The following is a 22,388-nucleotide window of genomic DNA, read 5'->3' as shown; positions in this document are numbered from 1 at the left end:
TTTTGTTTACGACATGTTTCGTACATATATGTAAACAATAGTAGCGTTGAACTTCGTAAATCACATGACTCATCAATATTATATCCAGTTGATATATATTATATCATGGGTTTATGCATGTACAACAAATAAACAGAAACATAAGTGTGTAAACAAAATCATTTTATAAGTACATTTTTAATCATTAATACTTTTGTCACATGTTCAGAAATACGCCATGATGTTGTTATGGAATGTGTACATGTCGTGCACACGTAAAGCTGTGATATTGTTTATACTACTAGTATTTGTTGAAAAAAGGGGAAAAAAGAACAGCGTGTTCTAGGCTGGTCCTCTCCCTTGGAACATACGGGTATCGCAGATACCTTTGTATATATGTCAGAGCCAAACAGATAAAGGACAGGGAACCAGTCTAAGCGTGTTCTCATTTAATAGACTATGAGTCTGGTATCTTTGATAAAAAAGGAGATACCAAAGATGCTATCGAAAATCATAAATCTTAAATCTAATGACGGGGTGCCACGTTTTGGGGATGTCATATATATATATAAAGTGTAAAAAAAAACCGGGGATCCGGAAAAAAGAAAGAAACAAATTGGAAAGTGAGAAAAAAATTACAAAAAAATCGGGATTTGGGAAATGGGCACCCCTGTGTCACCCCTTAAAAAGCAGACGACATCATGACAACAATATATAAAAAAAAACGGTGAAAAGACAAACAACAGTTGAAATGAAAATGTCGATTTTCAGTAGATTTGAATTTTCAACATCTTTCTTACCCGACCTGGAATGCAATCCCTTGGAAGTCTTAGAATGAGTCCACATTTATTATGCAATAATACTTTAAGTATATATGTATAACCTTTAAAGGATTTTTATCATGACTGAACTCAGTTTGAGCAGGAGATAAGATCATTTCATTATATGATTAGTAGTTACCACACTTTATTGTAATATTCCATGCAGGGTATATCATTACTGAATTAGAACTTACATGTACGATTGTAGCGAAACACCTAGTTCTACATCATATTTAGTATAATTGTTATTTTTAGGTGTAACAATATATGCGGATGAAAATATTTTAAATCTTATATGTTGTTGAATTGTTATTATTTCTATTTATAACAAAAGGGTTTACAGGGTGCAATTTAAAACTTTTAATTAAATCTTGTTCAAAATTGTCTAACATGTTTATAGTAAAGACGAAGAAATGTAATCTGTTTTGATAATGTGTATTTGGACATATAACTGACCTCGTTTTATGTAAATCGCGATCGGCTGTCTTAATTTATGAATATCCATTCTGGGCACTTTGCAAAGATATACGTTGTTGGTTAAAAAATATTTGATTAAGTATCATTTAATATACAACAGAAACATTTAAACTTGATATTTAAAGATTAAAATATGTTTAAAGTAAGTTTCGTTAAGTGTATTAAAGATTTTCAGAAATATTCTTATAAAATCAAGGGCAGATAATTTTATTTTTGTTTTCTCTCTTTGAATTTTAACCAATTTACATGTAAATGTTAAATGTTTCCTCAATAAGGAAAAACAACGTTTCCCCCATGTAACCCATATGATATAACTAATTTCGATAATATCAATGTATTTTGTATTGAAATTTGAAACGACATTGACTCAGAAGTCGTTTACAGAAGTTTAAGAAAAATCTATCGTCGAACATTTAGACACCCCAGCTACCTTATTTCCGTTACTATAAATCAACAATACAGGCTAGAATTTCGAAAAGGGAAATCTCGATTTCAATTATACTTATCTGAATAAAAACTTTACATTATATATATGCAGAGTCATATTTTCTGTTGATTTTCATTTCGACATTTTCTGTTTCGCTTCGGTTTTGTCGGTCTCTTTTCGACTTATGAGCTTTAATTGTCCCATTTGTATATTTCCACTTTTTTTTACAAGGATTGAAATATTAGCCGTTGCACTTAATGCTTCATATAATCAATCTATTTAATCGAGTGCACTCCTTCTGTTTCCAGATTTAAGTTTAGCCATTGGATAAAATAACTCTACGCATTGTTAGACATTGAATTGAGTAATGAATTCGAAATGCTTTTTTAATAGCTTGAATGTAAAGTAAAATGAAAAATTGTTTCCTGCTTTTTTTGTAGTTGTAATCTCGGTCCTGCCTTTTTATTTTTCACTTTATTCGGTCCTGCATGTTTTTTATTAGTTTATCCTGACTTTTTATACATAATTTGTCATCCTGCCTTTTTTTTTGCCAAGTTGCTCATCCTGCCTTTTTTTTTTTACTCAAAACTTCTGTCCTGCCTTTTACTCAAAACTTCTGTCCTGCCTTTTTTTCAAATTTCATCCTAGCCTTGTCAAGGGTGTATCTTTGATAAACTTTGTAAGAACATGATTCACGAATTGGGGAGAAAATAAGCTAAGCATGTTTAACCAAGTCACATTCCGTATGTGTCTCTCCCAAGCCAGGAGCCCGTAATTTAGTGGTTGTCGTTTGTTGCGTTATATCATATTTGTTTTTGTGAAATGTTTTGTAAAATTCAGACTGTTAGTCTTATCGTTTGAATTGTTTTACATTTGTCATTTCGGGGTCTTTTATAGCTGACTATGAGGTATGGTTTTTGCTCATTCTTGAGGCCGTACGGTGATTTATAGTGATTTGTTAACTTCTACGTCATTAAGTATCTGGTGTGCAGTTGTCTCATTGAGAATCATACCAGATCTTCCTATTTTTATAGTTTTGATAAAAAAACTAACCTTGCTACATGTATTTTCAGATTTTTATTTCAACAGGTAGTAAACATCCCCAACAACTTTTTTGCTGAAACACCATTCCTGCACGTTTTCTTTTCCCCGCATCGTAATATGAATTAAAGTAATAGCATTTGGCTCTTCATAGTGTTATCAAATACATTGTTTCTATAAAAAATATGGCCTCCGAACCCCCGACATGCAGAAAACAGATTAATTTCAACATAGATATATTCTCTTAATCGACGGGGGCCGAATGGTCTATTGTTTTTCTTTTTCTGTTAAAGATAAACAAGTTCCCACAAAGTACTCGGACATTTGTTGATCTCTAAATAAACTTGTTGAAAAATCTCCTGTATCAAAATCTTATTGGATTGAACAGTATACAGAATTGTTATTTCTTTTCAAATTTACATAACCTGCCTAGTGAATGCAAAGAACTGAATTTTCAAGTACCATGTTTTGCCATTAAATAATTTTGTCCACTAACCCCTACTTTTCTTTTCATAATTTTATTTCATATAGTTTTAAAAGCCATATTTGAAAACCTTATAAAATCCTTGTTTTTTTCATAGTTTTAAAAAAAAGAAAAGCGGACAATGTTATAAAAGTATGAAAAATCTAGAGAGAATCATTTCCCGCCAATTTTCAATGGGTTATATCTCAAAAACAAACACACGGACCCTTCATTTTCTTCTGCTTTTTTGGTTTCTGTATTTATATAATTTATAAATTTATAACAGTCTTTTAAAAAGCTTGTTATTTTGAAACAGAGTAGCGAACATCCTCAAGTTAAACTTTTGAAATGTTACATGTCTGATAATGACACTTTTCCGGTGTGTAAACAATCTAGAGAAGATTTAGAACATATGTTTATTAATTGTGTCAATCTGTCACAATTCACTGATTTTCTGAAAGACTTTTTAATAAATTTTATGTGCAACGTTGATGATATCTTTGGAAACACGCTTGATTTTGACCAAACGATGCTAATGAGTTTTTTTTTTTGAGAAAAGTAATGGTTTAAATTTTTATTTCGTAAATTTTATTATGAGTAAAGCAGGATTAAGTATATATAAAAGAAAAAAATTCGTATTGTTGGATCCTCCATCTAAACTCAATTTTATATGACTATTTTAAAACATTGTTAGAAAAATATACTATTTCAAAACATTGTTATATAGAAACATACTAGACAATTTTAAAACATTGTTAGAAAAAAATCATCTTTCATTTTTTTTTATCTTGTAAATGATAGAAAAGAACATTTATTATTGGAAAAATATTTTATATCAGACAATCCTGTTATTAAATTAACAAATAACCGTGCAGAAATATTGTATTAATTCTAAACTATACTAGTTCATATGTAATAGAATTAACATATTTAAACTTTTGTTGAATTGCTTTTGAAATAGTTTTGATTGACTACAATCATGTAACATTATTTAACTGTTTTTTTTTTTATTTTTGTGACACCAGGTACTATCTGGTGAATTTTTGTGGTACATATTTGAATAACATTTTATCAAGAGAAAAAAGTAATCAACCAACTATATTAACACTGGGGATGCGAGTTCTAATCCCGCACGTGGCAGGTGTGCTCGACTCCAATTTTAATTGACTAGAATTATCAGTTTTCCTACCGAAGTTCGGTGGTTCTCTCCGGGCACTCCAGCTTCCTCCACCAATAAAAACTGACCGCCACTGGCATGTGGATTGTAACTGTTGCAATTGTAAATGAACCGATTTTTTTATACTCTAAGACTTATAATATAGTTTTATAATTGCAAACATGCTTGTAAGAAACAAAATGTAAATGGGAATACACAGTCACACTTTTACGCTAGAACTTGGGTTCAAACTTTAGAAACTTCTTTTTTAACGGATCAATGTTATTGTTCGGAAAACCTGTTAATGATCATTTAGATAGAGACATTTCACAGCTATACATATTTAAAATACTTAAACCGATGATTAAAAGATTGCGGTTCGTTGAATACGGTTCTCCCATGTGTAAATGTTTATAAATACAGATAAATTAAGTAAACTCGTAACAACTGGAAGACTTCACGATCATGTGGTGTTATTGAAGTTTCCTTTTCTATGATTCAATTCTGGATTTAGTACCGCAACCCTATATAAAAACATTGCTTTAAGTCGATTCATGATAAAATAAAACGAACACAAAGTAAGTGGACGTTTGTCGTTAATAGTTTTTAAATTAAACTGTAATTATTTTTTTTAATTAAACCGTAATTGTATTTTTAAATTACATCGACTTTAATTTTGTCCGCGTTTATACGACTGTAGAATATTTGCATCCAAGGGAAGATACAGAAGATACTGACTATAGTTGTTTTCAATTCAAAACAATTACTAACTATTGTGTTGAGATATAACATTATGGATTGTAGATTACTGTGCTAGCTGCTTAACCTTTTAACCGGAAGATGACATCTCACGCATTGTGGTGGACAAAAAGAGGAGTTTTGTTTTTCTTTTGTTTCATAGGTAAGAAAAAATATATTTCTCTTTAGTTCGTTTAATTTCATTACATAATGGATTGTTGAGTACTATTTCTTTGTAAAGATACTTAACAGAACTTTCTATATAACGAATGATACATAGATATAGGAAGATGTGGTATGAGTGCCAATGAGACAACTCTCCATCCAAGTTACAATTTATAAAAGTAAATGTATACATGCAGTGTATAGTAGATACAGGTTTATTAATGAATGGTCTAAAGGTGCTGGACACACTGAGAGAGGTGCTGCCACAATGATACAGAAATACGGATTAAAATCCTTTGATGGAAGAACAGATTGTCAACCGCGAATATAAAGATCTATCATTGTTGTGCTGAACATTATGTATAAATGTGTGCTTGTATATAAATTAAAAAAAAAACACATCATGCTAATCTTTTTTTAATGATTATATGCATGTAAGTTGGTGAATTGGTACTTTTACTGATGATTCAGCAACCATCCTTTGAAAATGTCTGTGAGAATTCAGGAGTGTCTTTTGTTGTTCTCAAATTGTCCCCATGTCTCGGATATGTAATTTTTGTACCTTTGATATCATGTTTAGTGAAAACGTGATATATTCCTTCTATCTTGTGTTTGTTTGTGTGTATCTATGTTTACTGTTCAGGTTTACAGATCGGCAAATGATAAGTGTTGTATGACAATTGATGTAATTCTTTTTGCACTTGCGTGGTTGAGAAATTAAGCTGGTTCAATTTAAATACGTTAATTGTTAAAAAAAATGATATATTGAAAGTTAAAGTGTGTTTCTTATTGAACTGCTTTTTAAAGGGGTGAATATATGTATACACTGTAGTACATATCAGTTAATATATCATTATTTATTTTACAACACTCAAAGTATTTATTAATATAAATTGCTATTGCACTTGAAATTGGTACATTTAATTGTTATATATCCACACTCAGGTGACCATAGCGGTAATAGATATCTGACATGTTTAGTACTTTGAGACACGAATAAAAGAAGATATGTGTGTCATACATCAACGAGACAGCAATGGGGGTGGGATGGGGTTGGGGGGTTTGGGGGGTTTGGGGGGGGGGGGGGGGGGGGGGGGGGGGTTAACGACAGACAGTTATTTATACATGTCAATGTGTTATTTTTATAAGCTATTAATCGTCCATTATAGTAAAAGTTGTAAAAAGATTTAACAGAGCCCAATCAAAGATACATCATTTAAACAGCCACACAAGATTAAATTGAGATATTCAAAATGAAAAGCAATGATTAGGAAAATGAATTGGGACATGCCCATTAATGTGATACAGATACAGATTCAATATTTTATTATAGTCTCACCACATACAAACATACAATAAGATTCACATAATAACACATAAAAAGTTAAATGTGTGGTTTAGGGGTTAATATAGGTGTTACAATGTAATACTCCCCCTCCAAAATAAACAAAAAAACAAAACACAAACATTTATTCAGTGAAATTATTCGTAAAGCTTTCTGGATTTTCACCCATTTGATATATAAATAAAAGGATGATTGCTATGGATACTATTAACAAGCTCAATAAAAAGATGGCCATGCTACTTTTCGAGTTCAATTTCTAAAACATGATAAAACAGTATTAATGTCACATATAATTGTCTTGTCCTGGTTTTTATTTAAAAAGTAGCAAGTTCAGAAAATGTTAGTATTGTCGCCTATGAAGATAAATATACTACATTTTTCCTACGATGACATTAACGCGAATAGAGGAGATCGACCAAGGGGAGTTAACCCGTTTGGAATATAACTTATAGTAGTAAAAGAAACAGGAACTAAGATTTTAAAAGTGAATTTTCAACAGATCGACAAGATATCTCATGTATTTTACACAAATTTAGTTTTGAAGACGTCGATTAATGCACGTAAATGGTGCCATATAAGAATGAAGACAATCTTTGAAACTTAACCATTGTTGTGACCTTCAAGACTCAGTGTCAATTTTACAGTAACAAATGGTTTTTAGAAAAAAGAAGATAACCAACGACATAGCAGCTCACATTCAACACCATCCCAAATAGATCTTACAGTACATATTTGTGTCATTATAGAATAGAGAATGGAAACGGGGAATGTGTCAAAGAGACAACAACCCGACTAAAGAGCTGAAACAGATCTAGACCACTTATGGGTCGTCAACACAGCACGAAAATCCCGTCAGGTGACCCCGAAACTATCATGTATACTAGTCCAGCGAAATGGACGCCACACTAGACAAACAAATGAACCAAAATGAAAAAAAAAAAACACACACAAAAGGCTAGAGGTTCCTGATTTGGGATAGGCGCAAGAATAATACATACCAGTATACATGGTCTTACTAGATTCTACTTACATCAAAAAAAGAAGAGAAAGATTCTGCAATTAATGTCTTTTTAACTAAATTTAAATACCAGCTCAATCAAAAACTAAAAGATTAGCGAAGACTGTCACGATCAAAGCAACTGAAAAAAATATAATAACAAACACCAACAAGGAAGATCGGATCAAACATGTCTTACAAAACATAAATTTACCACATACACTCATGTACATACATATACTAGTCAACAAAAGATATAATACAAGGCAATGCAGTTTTCACATATAATGAAATTGAATACACGATACATTTCAGTTTCTTAAATATTATAGTTGTAAATATGTTTGTTTTAGATTTATTGAAGCTTTCGACAGCGTACAGTGTTAGTGATGCAAATAATATTCACAACTTGTTATTTAACCAGTCTGGTTACAATACATTGGTACTGCCAGACTATCCGGTTAATGTTAGTGTAGAATACAACTTGCTGACTGTTAATTCATTGGTAAGTATATTCAGATTTTGTTTCCATTAATGTTCAAATTATCCATAAAAAGGAAAGCTGAACAAAAAATACAGATATGATGATCAAAATGATATATATACATCTATCCCAGGAATCAGTCATTATTAATATTATCTGGCATATAATGTCGTTATTGTTGATAATTTGACCTAAAAACTGATTTCTATATTTGATTAGAAAAAAAATGTCTTCGGGGGCTATTACATGTACAAGTGTTTCTGTGCACATTTACGTGGCTAATTTCCTTTTCATAGTATTATTTATAATAACTGCTTTGGTGTTCTTGTGGTAGCCTTGTGATATAGAATTCTCGTCTCAAATGCGAAAGGTCGTGCATTCTTTCCCTCACATGTGCATAACCAAATCCTTTCAAATTCAATTTAATACTTGCCACTGGACGCTAAATAAGTCAATTACCAATCGATCATTGTATAATTTTCAACTTAGTAGTATTTGTGTTGGCCTAGTTATTAATAGATCGTTGGCAATTTTATGTTGCATGCACACATCACGTACAAATGTAATATGTTTATAAGTCAATAACATGTTTGATGGGATAAATTTTGCAAACAGTTATTGGAAAGAAATAAATAGTATGAACGTCGAAATTCCAAACAATTGAAAAAAAATGTGTTGCCTAACTTTTCAGTTAATATTCATTTCACACATTTCCAAAGTCTTTTTTTCGAAAGTCAAATGCTTGATAGTTAAAATGTAAGTACATTGTAGTTGTGACTCGTTTCACTGAAGATATATGAATAGAAGCAGACGCTTTTTTCAAGTCATACGGATTGTTAGTGGGATTTGTGTTGCTTTGTCTTTCGTTATCTGTTTGGCGTTTTGTGGGCAGTGTTTTTTCTCGCCAGGATTTTGTCTGCTTTTACGACTTCTGATGTTTGATTGCCGCTTGGAATCTTCTCCCTCTTTTAATTAACTGTTTACAAATCTTTTCGAATAACAGTTTTCTACCCTAGAAAAATTACCTTAGCTGTATTTGGCAAAACCGCCCGGAATTTTGGGTCGTCAATGCTTTTGAGCATCCGATTCGTACTTTATTTGGCTTTTTTTTTTAATTCGAGCGTCACTGATTAGTCTTTTGAAGACGAAACGCACATCTGGCGTACACAATCTAAATCCTAGTAACTATGATGAGTTTGTAATTTGTTCGAGGGGTCTGAATTTCCAACATACTTTGTGCTCACATATAATTAGAGATTGAATAAATTGTCAGACTGCAATACATTTTTTTCTCTCTCAATATAGTATAAGGAGAACATATTTGAAGATGATAAATAAATCTATGTTACACAAACCACATTTTACCAATGTATGGAATTTGTCTGATCAAAGTCGCCAAGCTCGATATTGTGTCATTATTTGCATTGTAAATCTAACAAGCTGATTTGATTTAGTGTTAATTAACCTTGTAATCTTGTGCAGATTTTCCTAATCACATCGATTTTATGTTGTGACATTATATCAATGTTATTCCCAAGCAATGATATTTGTTTCATTCGTAGTTTTACTGAATTCTCTCGGTTACGTAACTCTATTCTTTCAGATAGACTTGGGGTCAAAAACTGATCTGCTTTTCAACTGAGGGTTCTACCGATTGTTTCATCTTAATCCCAACGACGTCACCAATCGTTATTCGTCAAAAGAAGGCGGTATCAATTATTCTGACTTCACGGTGTCGAGAAAATAACTAATGTATATAGTAACCTCAATATTCCCTATCAAATGTTACTAAAAGTTTGGCACTGACCATTTATCTTTTGTTTGTTAGTTTACGTTTTTTCCTCTTTTTTGGGGGGGGGAGGGGGAGTCATTTGTTTCAACAACATAAGGGGGGGGGGCATAAAACAATCAATGGTATTTTTATGTTTTCGGTAGAAACTAATTTTTTCACTTCCTTTCTGAAACAGTTTGTCTTCAAGAAATTAAGAATTTCACAATTTATTTTAAAAGAATTCCACTCCCACACTAAAGATGAGTGGTCAGTGCAAAATTTGCCTGTTTAGCACTAGCACTTTTATCTCTTGAAAATAGCGATGTAAACGGCAGTTACCATGACTATAAGTTTTGTCATCTTTTATGGTTTGTTATACGGAGAGAAAGATAATTGAACCCAAACTTGTGGGTTTTTTTTTCTCTTAGAAAATCAATTTTATACAGGGGCGGATCCAGCCATTTATAAAAGGGGGGTGGGGGTTCCTTACCCAGGATAAAGGGGGGGGGGGGGTTCAACTATATGTCCCCATTCAAATGCATTGACCGTCAAAAAAGGGGGGTTTCAACCCCCGGAACCCCCCCCCCCCCCTTTCCCCCTGGATCCGCCACTGTTATAGATTGTTATATAACATCGTACTCGGGACAATATTCTCTAATGTTATAACAATAACCCTGCAGTAGGAACAAAAGTCTAAATGGTTTAATGAGTTCCTCTGGCTTAATTCTTTCTCACAATTGTTATTTAGTAGTTTAATAAAGATATAATGTTTAAATATGCCTATATTGAAAGACAAACGACTTCGTTACGGTAAATGTATATTATTGTTTAGTTAATCAAGTGTTAGGTAAATTTTCCACTTCTAAGAGTTAAATGCGATACCTGAGATACGTACAGACCATGGTATTAATGTTTTTTTTTCCAATAAAAGCTAAGTACATGCACTTAAGGTGTCCCTCCAATATATTGGAATTTGGCCGTTTCAGGATCTGTGGACTATGGCTGTACCCTCTAAATGAAAATAACGTCACGTCATTGGTTGAATTTATATGGCTGAGGACGTGTTTAATAAATCACGACGTTTTGGTGTAAACTTTTGAGAACATAACCCAGAATGCATTAGATTCTGAAACGGCGAATTGATACCTAAATCAAGATGTAACTGTATCAATACGTTTACATGCATGATGAGAAATTAGCAAAACATTATCAAAAGTGTTAAGTGCAAAATTACTCTCGGATCAATCAACATAATTAATAACTAATCATGGTTAAACAATTAAGACCTCACGATTCGGTTTGAATTTCAATCAATCTTTTAAAAAATGTTTGAGAGTCAACAGCAATAACTATATGCCGTGTACTTAATAAAAAAATCAACATTCGTTGGTATCAGTTTCTTTTGCTGCATAGAAAATCAAACACAAAACGGAAACTTCAAAAATAAACGTTAGAGACACTTATTATGGATGATTTTATGGGCTTAACCTAGATTTGAGCTTTTATTTTTTATTTCTGTATAAAGTTTTACCGTACGATCATGTTAAGGCGCAAATAATGACCTAAATTAGTTTTAAACACTGGAATTTTACAATCTCAATACTTTATCAAAACCTATCTAAAGTTAAAATTAATCTAAGAAAGTCTTAAATTTGGGTAATTATACATGTTTTAATAAAACAAAATATAGAAAATATATTTTGAAAGTCTGAGCGAAACAATTTACTAAAATTATTATTATAAGAGCGAATCGATGCAGATAAGACGACCCTGTGCGAACAGAAATCAGTTCAAAACGACTCGTTACCACATACACTAAAAGACATTGAAAACCTTTCGGAAATTTGGGTTCTTGATGCTCTTCAACTTCGTATTTTGTTTGGTTTTTTTTAATTTTTTTAATCAAGCGTCACTGTAGACGAAACGCGCGTCTGGCGTACAATAATTTAATCCTTGTATCAACGATGAGTTTATTCAGTTTATACAGTAATAACTTAAAAAACGGAAATCAAAATCAAAGCTTCAATCAAAGTCATGCGGGATTTCATGTAATAGAAAGTTTAGACATAAATGGGTCTTCACCATCAAGAAAATTCAACTTTGTACGATTCTTGAAACCAATGAACTTAAAAAAAACTGTTTTGTTAAAAATCAAGGTTTTTAAAATTTTTATTTGAAATAGGAAATGATAAAAAAAGGAAATTTGGTCGCACTTGTCTATTTGACTCTTAATAAGTGTCAATGTGTGTGTTTATTTTTATTCTGCAGTCCATGTAGTTAAGGTTTAAGGTTAGAGAAGCCAGGAATACAAGAATAAATAAAAACATGGTACATATTTTTTTTCAGGGGGCGGGGGAGGTAAGGGTCTTTTTAATTTAATAAGTCCGGACGTGTATATTGTCCGCATCTTAACGGTTTTTGCAATGTAGATTCTTATTCTTCTTACCGGATACACTTATATGTTTTTGAAATGCCAAAAATGGTACTGGTATGAAAATGCAGATATTGTTTTATTCAAATTTGCTATTTTAAAATTTCGAAATCATTTCAAATTAAGGACCAATAGCGCAGTAATCGAAATCCTTGATTACGGATTTTTAAGAGTCATTTATACGTTGTTATGTAACGTAAATCATTAGAATAACATAATTCAAAATGAAATTTAAACTTTACGTAGCATCATTAATCTAATGTATTTGTAATTGATAAATGATCCATCCGTTTGCTCTATTCCAACTGCAGGTATACTGATTGAAAACATCGACATTAAAAGAACTTTGCAAAGAAAATGAATTTACATGTAGTGTGGTTTAGCAGACACGCAACAATCATTTAAATGTATTTAATATGTAAATGACAGTTCTGTCTGAAGCTGCAAGATCTGCCATCACTTTCATGTGAAAGTGCAATATATTATAATCGGTATGAATATACCGTTGAAAACCCATCATCTGAGTAAAGCTTGTCCAGCACAACAGTCTACTTTTACAATTTAATCCCACAATAAAGATGAACGAGCTTTTTCCAAATTTGATTGGAATAGATTATGCTCTTTTTGTGGTCGCTGACAAACAATGATTCACGTCATATAACATCCATTAACTAATTTTACAGATTAAATTTACATGAAAAAAAAATCATTGTCCTAATGTTGAAATGCATGTTTCAAACCCGGCGATTTCAAATCTTGTGATTAACTTTATATGGTGTTTTTATACTGTTTGTATGTCTTTGCACAAATACATAAATCATTGTTCACCACAATCAGCGTTTTGCAGATAAAAGACATCAGTTAATATTTTAAATGTTGTTTCAAATAATGGTTTTGCAGTGTGTCATGTATGTTCAATTAAATGTGATCAAGTGTTTAATATGTCCTTTTATGGTTTTAGATGTCAATCGTTGTTAACAACTATTTAAAATGTAATGATCTGTGTTTTTGCTTTGAAATCATTCAAAACGTACAAATCAAGAACGCATTATTTTGCTAAAAAACTGCTTTAAATTGATAAAACGATTAATACCTTATACGTCATTATTCAATCATTCTACCTTTTATCTTTGCTTTGGTTTGTGCACATGTTTAGCTTCATTTGTAGAGAATATGTGGGTGGGATATACATTTGTGTTCATCAATGAGACAACAACCCAAAGACATAAATGTAACGAAATCATCTAGTGGGTAAAATACAGCCTTCAACAATAGACAGGTTTTATACCTGGTCAATATACATGAAGATGTAAATCATCTAGGATCTATAAAAACTATTAATTAATCAAACAGAAATTATCAAAGATCTGTCTTCAACACTAAATGTTCCAAACAACATATCCATGTAACCTATTCTGAAAACAGGATAGAAGATACATTGTACCAGAAGAGTAACAGCAGTTGCCATAATAAATCAAACTGCAGCATTATTGATTACTTTGAAAATCTCCATTTAGTATAAGACGGGAAAAATTAATTATAAACAAAACGCAGGTGTATATCATAGTATCTATTGAGTAATGAAGTTCTGGTGTTTATTTCAATTAGTATTGCTTGCATATTTATATAACCTTTTTTTTTTCAAATGTTTTATCAAAGCACCTGCTATTGAAATTAGAAGAGCATGTGTCTTTCCATTTCATCTTAACATTAAAACTACATGAAAGTGCCACGCATATTGCATGACTGCCAATGAGACAAATATCCAACAAATTAAAGATCAAATAAGTTAAACTCGAATGTGAATAACTACACATCACGTACGACCTTCCTTTGATGAGTAAAACAAATACCATATGTTATCAACAAAAAACCTCGAAATGGCAAATTGAGAAACACAGCTGATTAAACAGTTGTTGTAAGACATTAGTACTGTTGGTCATAAATGTCCTCAGCTATTAATTTAGTATTTTTCATCATTGGGATTCATTATTGGGAGTTTGGGAGCATTCCCGATGAAAGTAAATACAGAAAAGGCTTCGAATGCACCATATAAATAAATTGTAATTTTTGTTATCCTATTGTATTTCCAATTCAAATAAGAATAATAGAAATATTTCTGTTTACTGTAAGAATATGTGATAATTGCACAAACTTAACAAGCTCAAGTGGTACTTCTTTACAACTTTTTTCGTATTTGTTTCTGCGATGAGCTATCATTATTATATAGCAAATGAGACATAATATACAAATATGGAGACTGGTATGCTGTCAATGAGACAAATATCCACCAGAGACTACAGGACGAGGATGTAAACAACTAAAGATCACCCTACGGCCTTCAACAATAAGCAAAACCCGTACCGTAAAGAAAGCTATGAAAGGCCCCGGCATAACAACATGTAAAACAATTCAATCTAACGGTCTGATTTAAGCAAAAAAGTAATAAACAAAAAGCAAAAATTACAGTTAGTCCCCAACAACAACCACTGAATTACAGGTCCCTAACTTGGGACAGGAACAAAAATAATATTGTCGGGTTTTTGCTTTTTTCTAACCCCCTTCTTGGACAATGGTGTGACAGCAATGAATAAAAACAAACTGTAGACATCAGTCGAAAACGCTTCAATCACCAGAGCGACACAAAGCACACAAAAAACCTAACTCTTGACACAAAACAATGTCAGTTTTGCAATTATTATACACAGAAATGAGATAATAATCGTCGGAATCATTTGTATAAATATATTATCTGGCTTGTTACCGTATTTAAAAAAAAAATTACACATACAAAACCGTGATGCTATATAATACGATTTCAAAACTTACAAATAGGGTTTAAACTCAAAAGACATTCTGTGTTGGTATCAGCAAACCTATAGCAGCCATTTTTGTTGGTCTTGCTTGACGTAGGTACTACGTTTAGATACTCAATGCCAATAGCGCTTCAAGTCATTTTATTTCTAGAACAGATCGTAGATAATATAAGTTTTTACAACGGCTGGACTAAACAAGTTTGATTGAACATCGCAAAAACATGTACCTTTCAAATTTCTATTTATAGCTGTTCTGCTACAAATATTCATATGCTGCTGGCTAGAAACCAACTTTAAAGGAAGTCACTCGACAATATTGTGTTCAAAGCGGTATATTAATGACTGAGAGCATTGAACATTTTTTGAAAGACCTTGATAAAATGTGTTTCTTTCGGTGCCAGTTTATTTCCGTTATATGACTTCTCTGTGCGATGCATGATGTTATCAAACTGTACCTTATTTTATTTTTGTAAAATATTTATATCTGTTGAGGACATCTTTTGCCTAAGTATAAAGCGTACTCATCGGTCTTGATATGAAAACATTAAAAATTTTGAAAGGCTTATCGATAACCACATCATAACACGGATTTTTGGTTTTTACAATGGATGTTTGCTATCATGGTTCAAATTTCAGGAATTTTTACATAAACAGTTTCTTTTCATATCCAATTTCCAAATGGTATTAACATATCGGTTATAAAGCATACGAGCAACTGTCCTTCAAATCGCTACTTTTGACTAAATGGACTGATTGGTAAAAGCCAAAGTTATACTGTTGTTACTTGTACAAAATAATTGCGTCTTTTAGTTTTCGGGTTGTCGTTTGTTTATTTAAACTTTAAAACACGACTATAATGATGGTACCATTTTCTTGTATATAATATATTGAAATTCTGTATACAAATTAACCTCTTTAAGAAAAATAAAGGGATTAATGTCCATGATATTTCCAAGTATTATACCAAATTTGCTGTATATTGGATATCGACTCAAGCTTGTTACAATGTAGATCATCATATATCAGCTTCTATTATACCAAATGAATAGGCTCGTTAAGTTATGCCAAATGCATCGATCAGATTCAAGAATCTCAAACAATCGACAATTTACAAAAAGTAATTCAATTTAATCAACAAGGCATCGGTTTCCTTTCAACTGCCAAGACCCACATTATACAATGCACATCATCTGTTAGCAGCATTTTAAAGTATCAGTGAGTATTAAATGTATCTACCAAATATAATGAAAACAAATAGACAGACGTAGTCATGTATAACTATTTATTGTCGATTTGTTATTAAAAAGCAAACACTTCTAATCATATTGAATGTTATAAACTGATACTGCATATTGAATGTGTATTTTGATAATACCATGTGATATAAATGCATTTTGTTAATTACTTTACAATACTTTCGGGAAACGTTCTTTTTGTAGTGGAGTGGGCTGTTAAAACAAACTACCTCGATTCATTCAATTAATACGAACGATTATTTGACAGGTATTCTATTCCAGCTTCGCTGCAAATTTTATTTTCAACAAAGAATTAAACAATACATGACACGCATATGTCATAAATGGTGCTATTACAGTTGTATAAATGCTCCCGTACGACCTATTATTCGCTCGTGCAAGTCATTCTGAAACCAAACAATGAATCCAACTCTGTCTAAGATCGCTATCTGAATTTTAGTATGATTATATAAAATATGATTTATGATAAATGTTTAATTCTAATTCAAATAAAACAAAACTAACAACATATTTAATTTCGTTATTTTAAATTAAAATATGATAGATTGTCCCTCTTAGTCCTTTATTTTCTGGATCCTCTCGTGTCCGATTAAACACATCTGGAGAAGCGACTTAGGTTTTATATAACAAATGTGTCCGACCTATCAAGCAAACTTATTAACCAGATGCATTTGAAATGAGCGATGGAATGTGGTTCATATATGAATTATCTCCCGTCAACTAGGAAAAATAAATTAACTTTCAACTCTTATATGAAATAGTTTAATTCCCAATTTCAAATGCCTATATTTATATAAAATACAATTATAATACTTCTGGAAGCATCCAGTGTTACACACTAATCTCAATGACACAACGGTGATACAAATATTTTTGAAATTAACGACATTAGTCGAAGAAACTTGAACTCTGAATTAGTGTCATCTTCGAAGTTCTCTATAACCCAACATAAAGTGGCTCCAAGAGTTTTTTTTTAAGAAAATGAAGAAATTGAAATCTAATTTTAAAGATTGTTTTCCGTAACAAATTACCACTTGTTCATTACTTTTATATTTACTATAGTACCAGTAAATAATTTCCTTTTGTGTGAGTTGTGAAACAAAAGAAAAATGTTTTTATTTTACGAAGAGTGTATTCAATGGAGTTCTAAATAGTTTTGTTTCACTGCATGTCAATAAGTCAAAACTTATTCTGCTTTATAATACAACGTCATGAAAGTCATTTTGTATGGCAAAAGTCATTTTTATACATACTTTTTGCTCATTTTATGCATATATATTTTCAAATATTATCTGCCGTTTTTTTTTATAGATTTTTTCCCTACACCTCACTTGTTCAATTTATTTTAGGATCTAAAGTCACAGACATTGTCTACATCAGGATGGTTTACCGTGGTCAGTATATCTAGTAAAGTATTCGCCTGGTGTCTTCAATGAGTATTTTGTAAATTTTTTTTTTTTTTTTATAGTTATCGTCTTCTATATAGAATGACTGACTCGGTCGTTTCGCAGAAGCGTGCTCGCCTCGAGGTCGTGGGTTCGATCCACTGCCGGTCAACCAAAGACTTTAAAATTGATATTCGCTAAATGTCCGCCAAGCACTTTGCATTTAGGAGTAAGAGCAAAGACTGGTCAACCCGGAGTCTGAATAATGTGTATTGGTAAGGTGACTTGTCCTCCTGCAAACAATTTTTGTAAACTAGCACGTTAAAATCAGAATAAGCGTGTCGGTCTAATACAAAGCATATTCATATCACATTAAACTACCGTATTCTCGTTCTAAATGTTCATTTAATTTACCCCTTGTGTAGGTGAACTTTTAGTGTTTAATTCAAATTTACTGTTATAAAATTTGAAAATTACTCTTTAAGGAATGTTTCTCCCTCTTTTATAGCTCTGATTCCTTACCTAGGTTTTGCTTGCTTGAATTCGATTCTTTTTGGTTTTTATCAGCTATTCATCGTTTGAAGATTTTTGACCTTGAAATATTTTGGTTTCGATCATCACCAAAGATATATCAATTTTCGTACAATGTACATCTAGTGCAGTATAAACGGATATAGTTACGATACTGTTGTCAGGTCATTAAAGATGGCATATTTTGGAATTAATATTGATTCACTCATAGGGTCTTTGCATCGGAAATAAACACATTTATTCTAAAACCAGTTGTTGGCATGATACGGGTTATGTTCTTCTCATATATTTAGCTTAAGTGCATTCATGAAGCTATGTACTTACTGCTCCATTCATTCTTAGGTATGGAATGATAGCCGCTTGGCCTGGACAACATCATCTTATGGAAATATTGAACATATATATGCAACCGAAGACATAGTTTGGCATCCTGAATTGATTGTGCAGAATTCGTATGTATTGTGTTGTTTTTAACAAATACATGAAACTTAACAGATTAAAACTCAGAATTTAAACAGAAAATAAAAATAAGAGTTGCCTATTACAAGTACGTAGATGTTAATCATATACGTGTACGTACACAAAAACCTATAATATAATCTTAAATCTATTCTTTATTTTCTTGTCTATGTAAGGCATTATTACAATTACTCATAATTATGTTTCCATAATTTTATTTCAGTATTACAGAATTAAGTAATCTTGGTGATGATACGACAGTCCGAATACAATATGACGGAGAAGTACGATGGGAACTACCCGCCGTTTTATCAACGTCATGTGACATGGATGTCACGTACTTCCCATATGACAGCCAAACTTGTGACATAGAAGTAGCTAGCTGGGGATTTCATACAGATGCTGTTAAATTAATATTCCTGAAAACGAATTTGAATTTACAAGACTACAGAACAAATGGAGAATTTGACCTTGTAACAACTTCTCAGCACTCATCAGAATTAATTGAAGACGGCCTGGCATATTCGGAACTTTTGTTCCGAATAGTGTTTGAGAGGCTTCCGGGTCATTACATAATGAGTGTTATATTTCCAGTCATTATTACTGCCGTATTAACATCCGTTACATTTATTCTACCTGTTGAATCTGGAGAAAAGGTCGGATATATTTTGACAGTTTTGCTTGCTCTGGCTGTTTTATTGACGTTATTTGCAGACAATATGCCTACAACATCAAAACATACTTCAGTTTTAGGTAAATTGAACATGTTTAACTCATTTGGAACAACGGTACATGTGAGCTTTTGGCATCAATTGGCGTCTGTCATCGAATGTCTTCGTCTTTAAGGTTTTCCACTTTTTCTCCTCTGATAACACCAGGTCAATCTCTACCAAACTTTTCTACAATTATCTTAAGGCTGTATACTATACAGTTTCAGTAGATTATGCTAGTCACATGACAAACTCCGTAACCGTCATGCCTTAATGTAGAACAATTGGTAAAATGCAACAAAATTTTAACAGCAAATGTCAATCAATTAACATTAGAAGTCAAAGAATCACTAGGAAACCAAACATATACACCCACGACACTAAATAAGGAGGAAAGGCTAAACATTCATTAATCTGGTTTATGTTTTTGGAATTTTATCCAATTGAAAGACAAAAAACTGATCATTCCTTCACTCTGCTTGATATCTAAATAACAAAAGCATCCTTACAAACAACACTGTATTGCTTTGCCTGTAAACTGTTCAACGAAAGTTCCTTCAAAATAATTACCATTTTAAACAACTAAATTTAGGCTTAAGTCTTACTGGAGATTTTACATCTAGAAAAAGACAATGAAGGTCGGATAAGAAGTAAACTCTAGGACAGAATTGATGTATTTAATTTTCCACTAGAGATCAGTCCATTTCTGTGTAGCAACATCAAGTAGTCCTGGCATATGGAATATATATCAAACATTTTAAACGGTATGCAAGGGCTAAAGTTTCCTATAATTTTTTTCCCAATATGCAATGTATTGGGTTCCAAATTTTAATCATTACATTGAATTCTTCCCTTCCAAAGGTTTTGTCTTAGTTGACCATTTTGAATGTCTGTGTCCTAGATAACCATGGATACAAAGAATGTTCCTCTTGGCGTAGCCACAATCTAGTCTTCGTTTTGCCGATTTTGAAATAACTAAAAGCAACTTGTCACAAAGTGTATGTATGCCTTGAGCAACACGATGGATGCCAATAGCGGAACAGGAACTGCTTACTCAATCCAGGGCACCTGCACATCCTTATTTTATTTTTGGGGTTCTTTACGATCAATCTTTTATTTTCTGTGTATTGTATTTTTGTTGTTTTTCATTTTGGCCATGATCATGGTGGTGTTGTCTGTTTTCATTTGACTTTCTAATATCCTTTTGGTAACTTCGATATCCTTTTAACTTAAAGTATTTCAAAAGTCGCAATGATGGTGTTGTCAGTTTTGATTGGACGCCTGTCCACTTGGTATCTTCTACCTCCTTTGCACTTAAATTATGTTTTTTGTCATTCAGAATGGCTTAAATTAATAAACTGCATTGTACGTGTGAAAGTCACTGTATTTGATATTTGAAGAAAAAAACTTTGCTACATGTCTATATACGTGTTAATGTATGTAAAATATTCGCAAACATTCTCATGGAAACAACTTAGAATCGATGGTCATTGTCCTAATCTGAATAAATTTATGAATTAAACAATCATGTTTTATTGCGGATTAATGTCCCCAATGAAGCGTGACTTTGTTTTCGACAGGATTAAGTAGAGTGAATATATGGTAACTCGTTTTTGGAAAGGTATAATATTGTATAGCAGCTCATCCATGTTACCTCATTATGCAGTTTCTTTATCAAAATGGAAATAAAGTCAAGTACTCCGATGTTGATAAGAGAAATTGTGATCTATTTATCATATAAAATATTAATCTTTTAATTTTTTTCTTTTTCAGTGGTATTTCTTACCGTTACATTAGGATTGGCCTCTGTTGTGATTATCATTACGATATTAATCATAAGACTCTATCATAAACCAGACCACTACATTGCCCCAAACTGGATTCACTCTTTGGTTAGAAACTTTCAGAAGTCACGATGCAGCTCCGCTAGTATAAATCATCTTGATAAAAGTGCGGTTACTGAAAATAACCCAGCGACCGACAGGTCTAACTGGAACGAAAAAAACAGTAATTTGGACAATATTAAACCGTATACACATTACAGCAACAAGGAACTAGCAGAATTCTTTGATAATTTCTTTTTTGTGGTATTTACAGTTTTATATATTTTGGTAACCCTTTGTTTCACAATAACATTGAGTGCTGCAGAATGATGGAGGAAGAACATTAAATACAAAACATGTTTCAGTTAATCGTCAATTTAGTTTTAACAGCTATTGTTTTTACTAGTATAGGCAAGATCAGTGTCGTATCACTATTCATCATTGTATAACATAACGTGGAATGCACAACTAATTACTGCAAATAAAATTACTGGTATTCGTTATCAAATTCCTTTGAAAAAGCCTTGTAGGTTAAACATGAAATTAACATACTTCAATTTGTTGCCTTCGAAGCGCTTTTCAAGATTTACCTCAATCAAGAACGATCATACCCAAATTGTGGTTTTTTTCCTTTAAATAAGTAGTTTTGGGTAAGTTTTTCGTTCAAATTTTAAATTATATCTTTCATGCCATTTGTTAAACTTAACAATTATCCAGAAATAGAACCACTTCAATCAGCAAAACAAAACCCAAAAAACAAAACCTGTTCAGCGACAATTGACAATTATATGATAAAAAGGATTAATAAAAAAACTCCAAGGTAAAAAAGGGCGAAGACCTTAAAAACTGACAAAATCAAAATCAACCAATGGAACGAGTAAAAAACAACTGTCGTATTCCGGACTTGGTGCCACATGTGGAGCAGGATCTACTTACCCTTCCTGAGCACCTGAGATCACCCCCAGTTTTTGGTGGGGTTCATGTTGCTTAGTCTTTAGTTTTCTATGTTGTGTCATCTGTGCTATTGTTTGTCTGTTTGTTTAATTTATTTTTGGCCATGGCGTTTGTTTCCGATCTATGAGTTTGACTGTCCCTCTGGTATTTTTCGTCCCT

At 32.0% G+C, this 22,388-nt stretch overlaps 1 protein-coding gene across 2 annotated transcripts; it reads left to right on the top strand.

The window, feature by feature from the left end:
* The first annotated feature begins 4,773 nt into the window (after positions 1-4,773).
* LOC127720250 (neuronal acetylcholine receptor subunit alpha-3-like) lies at positions 4,774-21,859 on the top strand. Of its 2 annotated transcripts, XM_052226739.1 has the most exons (7): positions 4,774-4,942; positions 5,169-5,265; positions 7,963-8,114; positions 17,717-17,761; positions 18,626-18,735; positions 18,966-19,495; positions 21,226-21,859. In XM_052226739.1, the coding sequence occupies exons 2-7, from the start codon at positions 5,205-5,207 to the stop codon at positions 21,603-21,605; spliced, it is 1,278 nt and encodes a 425-aa protein (XP_052082699.1). In that variant the 5' UTR covers positions 4,774-4,942; positions 5,169-5,204; the 3' UTR covers positions 21,606-21,859. The 2 variants fall into 2 exon arrangements, with proteins under 2 accessions (XP_052082699.1, XP_052082697.1); XM_052226737.1 differs by having other exon boundaries at positions 4,774-5,265.
* Positions 21,860-22,388: the final 529 nt, after the last annotated feature.

The sequence above is a fragment of the Mytilus californianus genome, unplaced genomic scaffold (genome assembly GCF_021869535.1).
Source record: "Mytilus californianus isolate M0D057914Y unplaced genomic scaffold, xbMytCali1.0.p SCAF_11, whole genome shotgun sequence".
In the NCBI taxonomy this organism is placed as follows: domain Eukaryota; kingdom Metazoa; phylum Mollusca; class Bivalvia; order Mytilida; family Mytilidae; genus Mytilus; species Mytilus californianus.
Note: the sequence above shows the minus strand (reverse complement) of the source record. Positions and strands in the feature narration are given on the sequence as shown.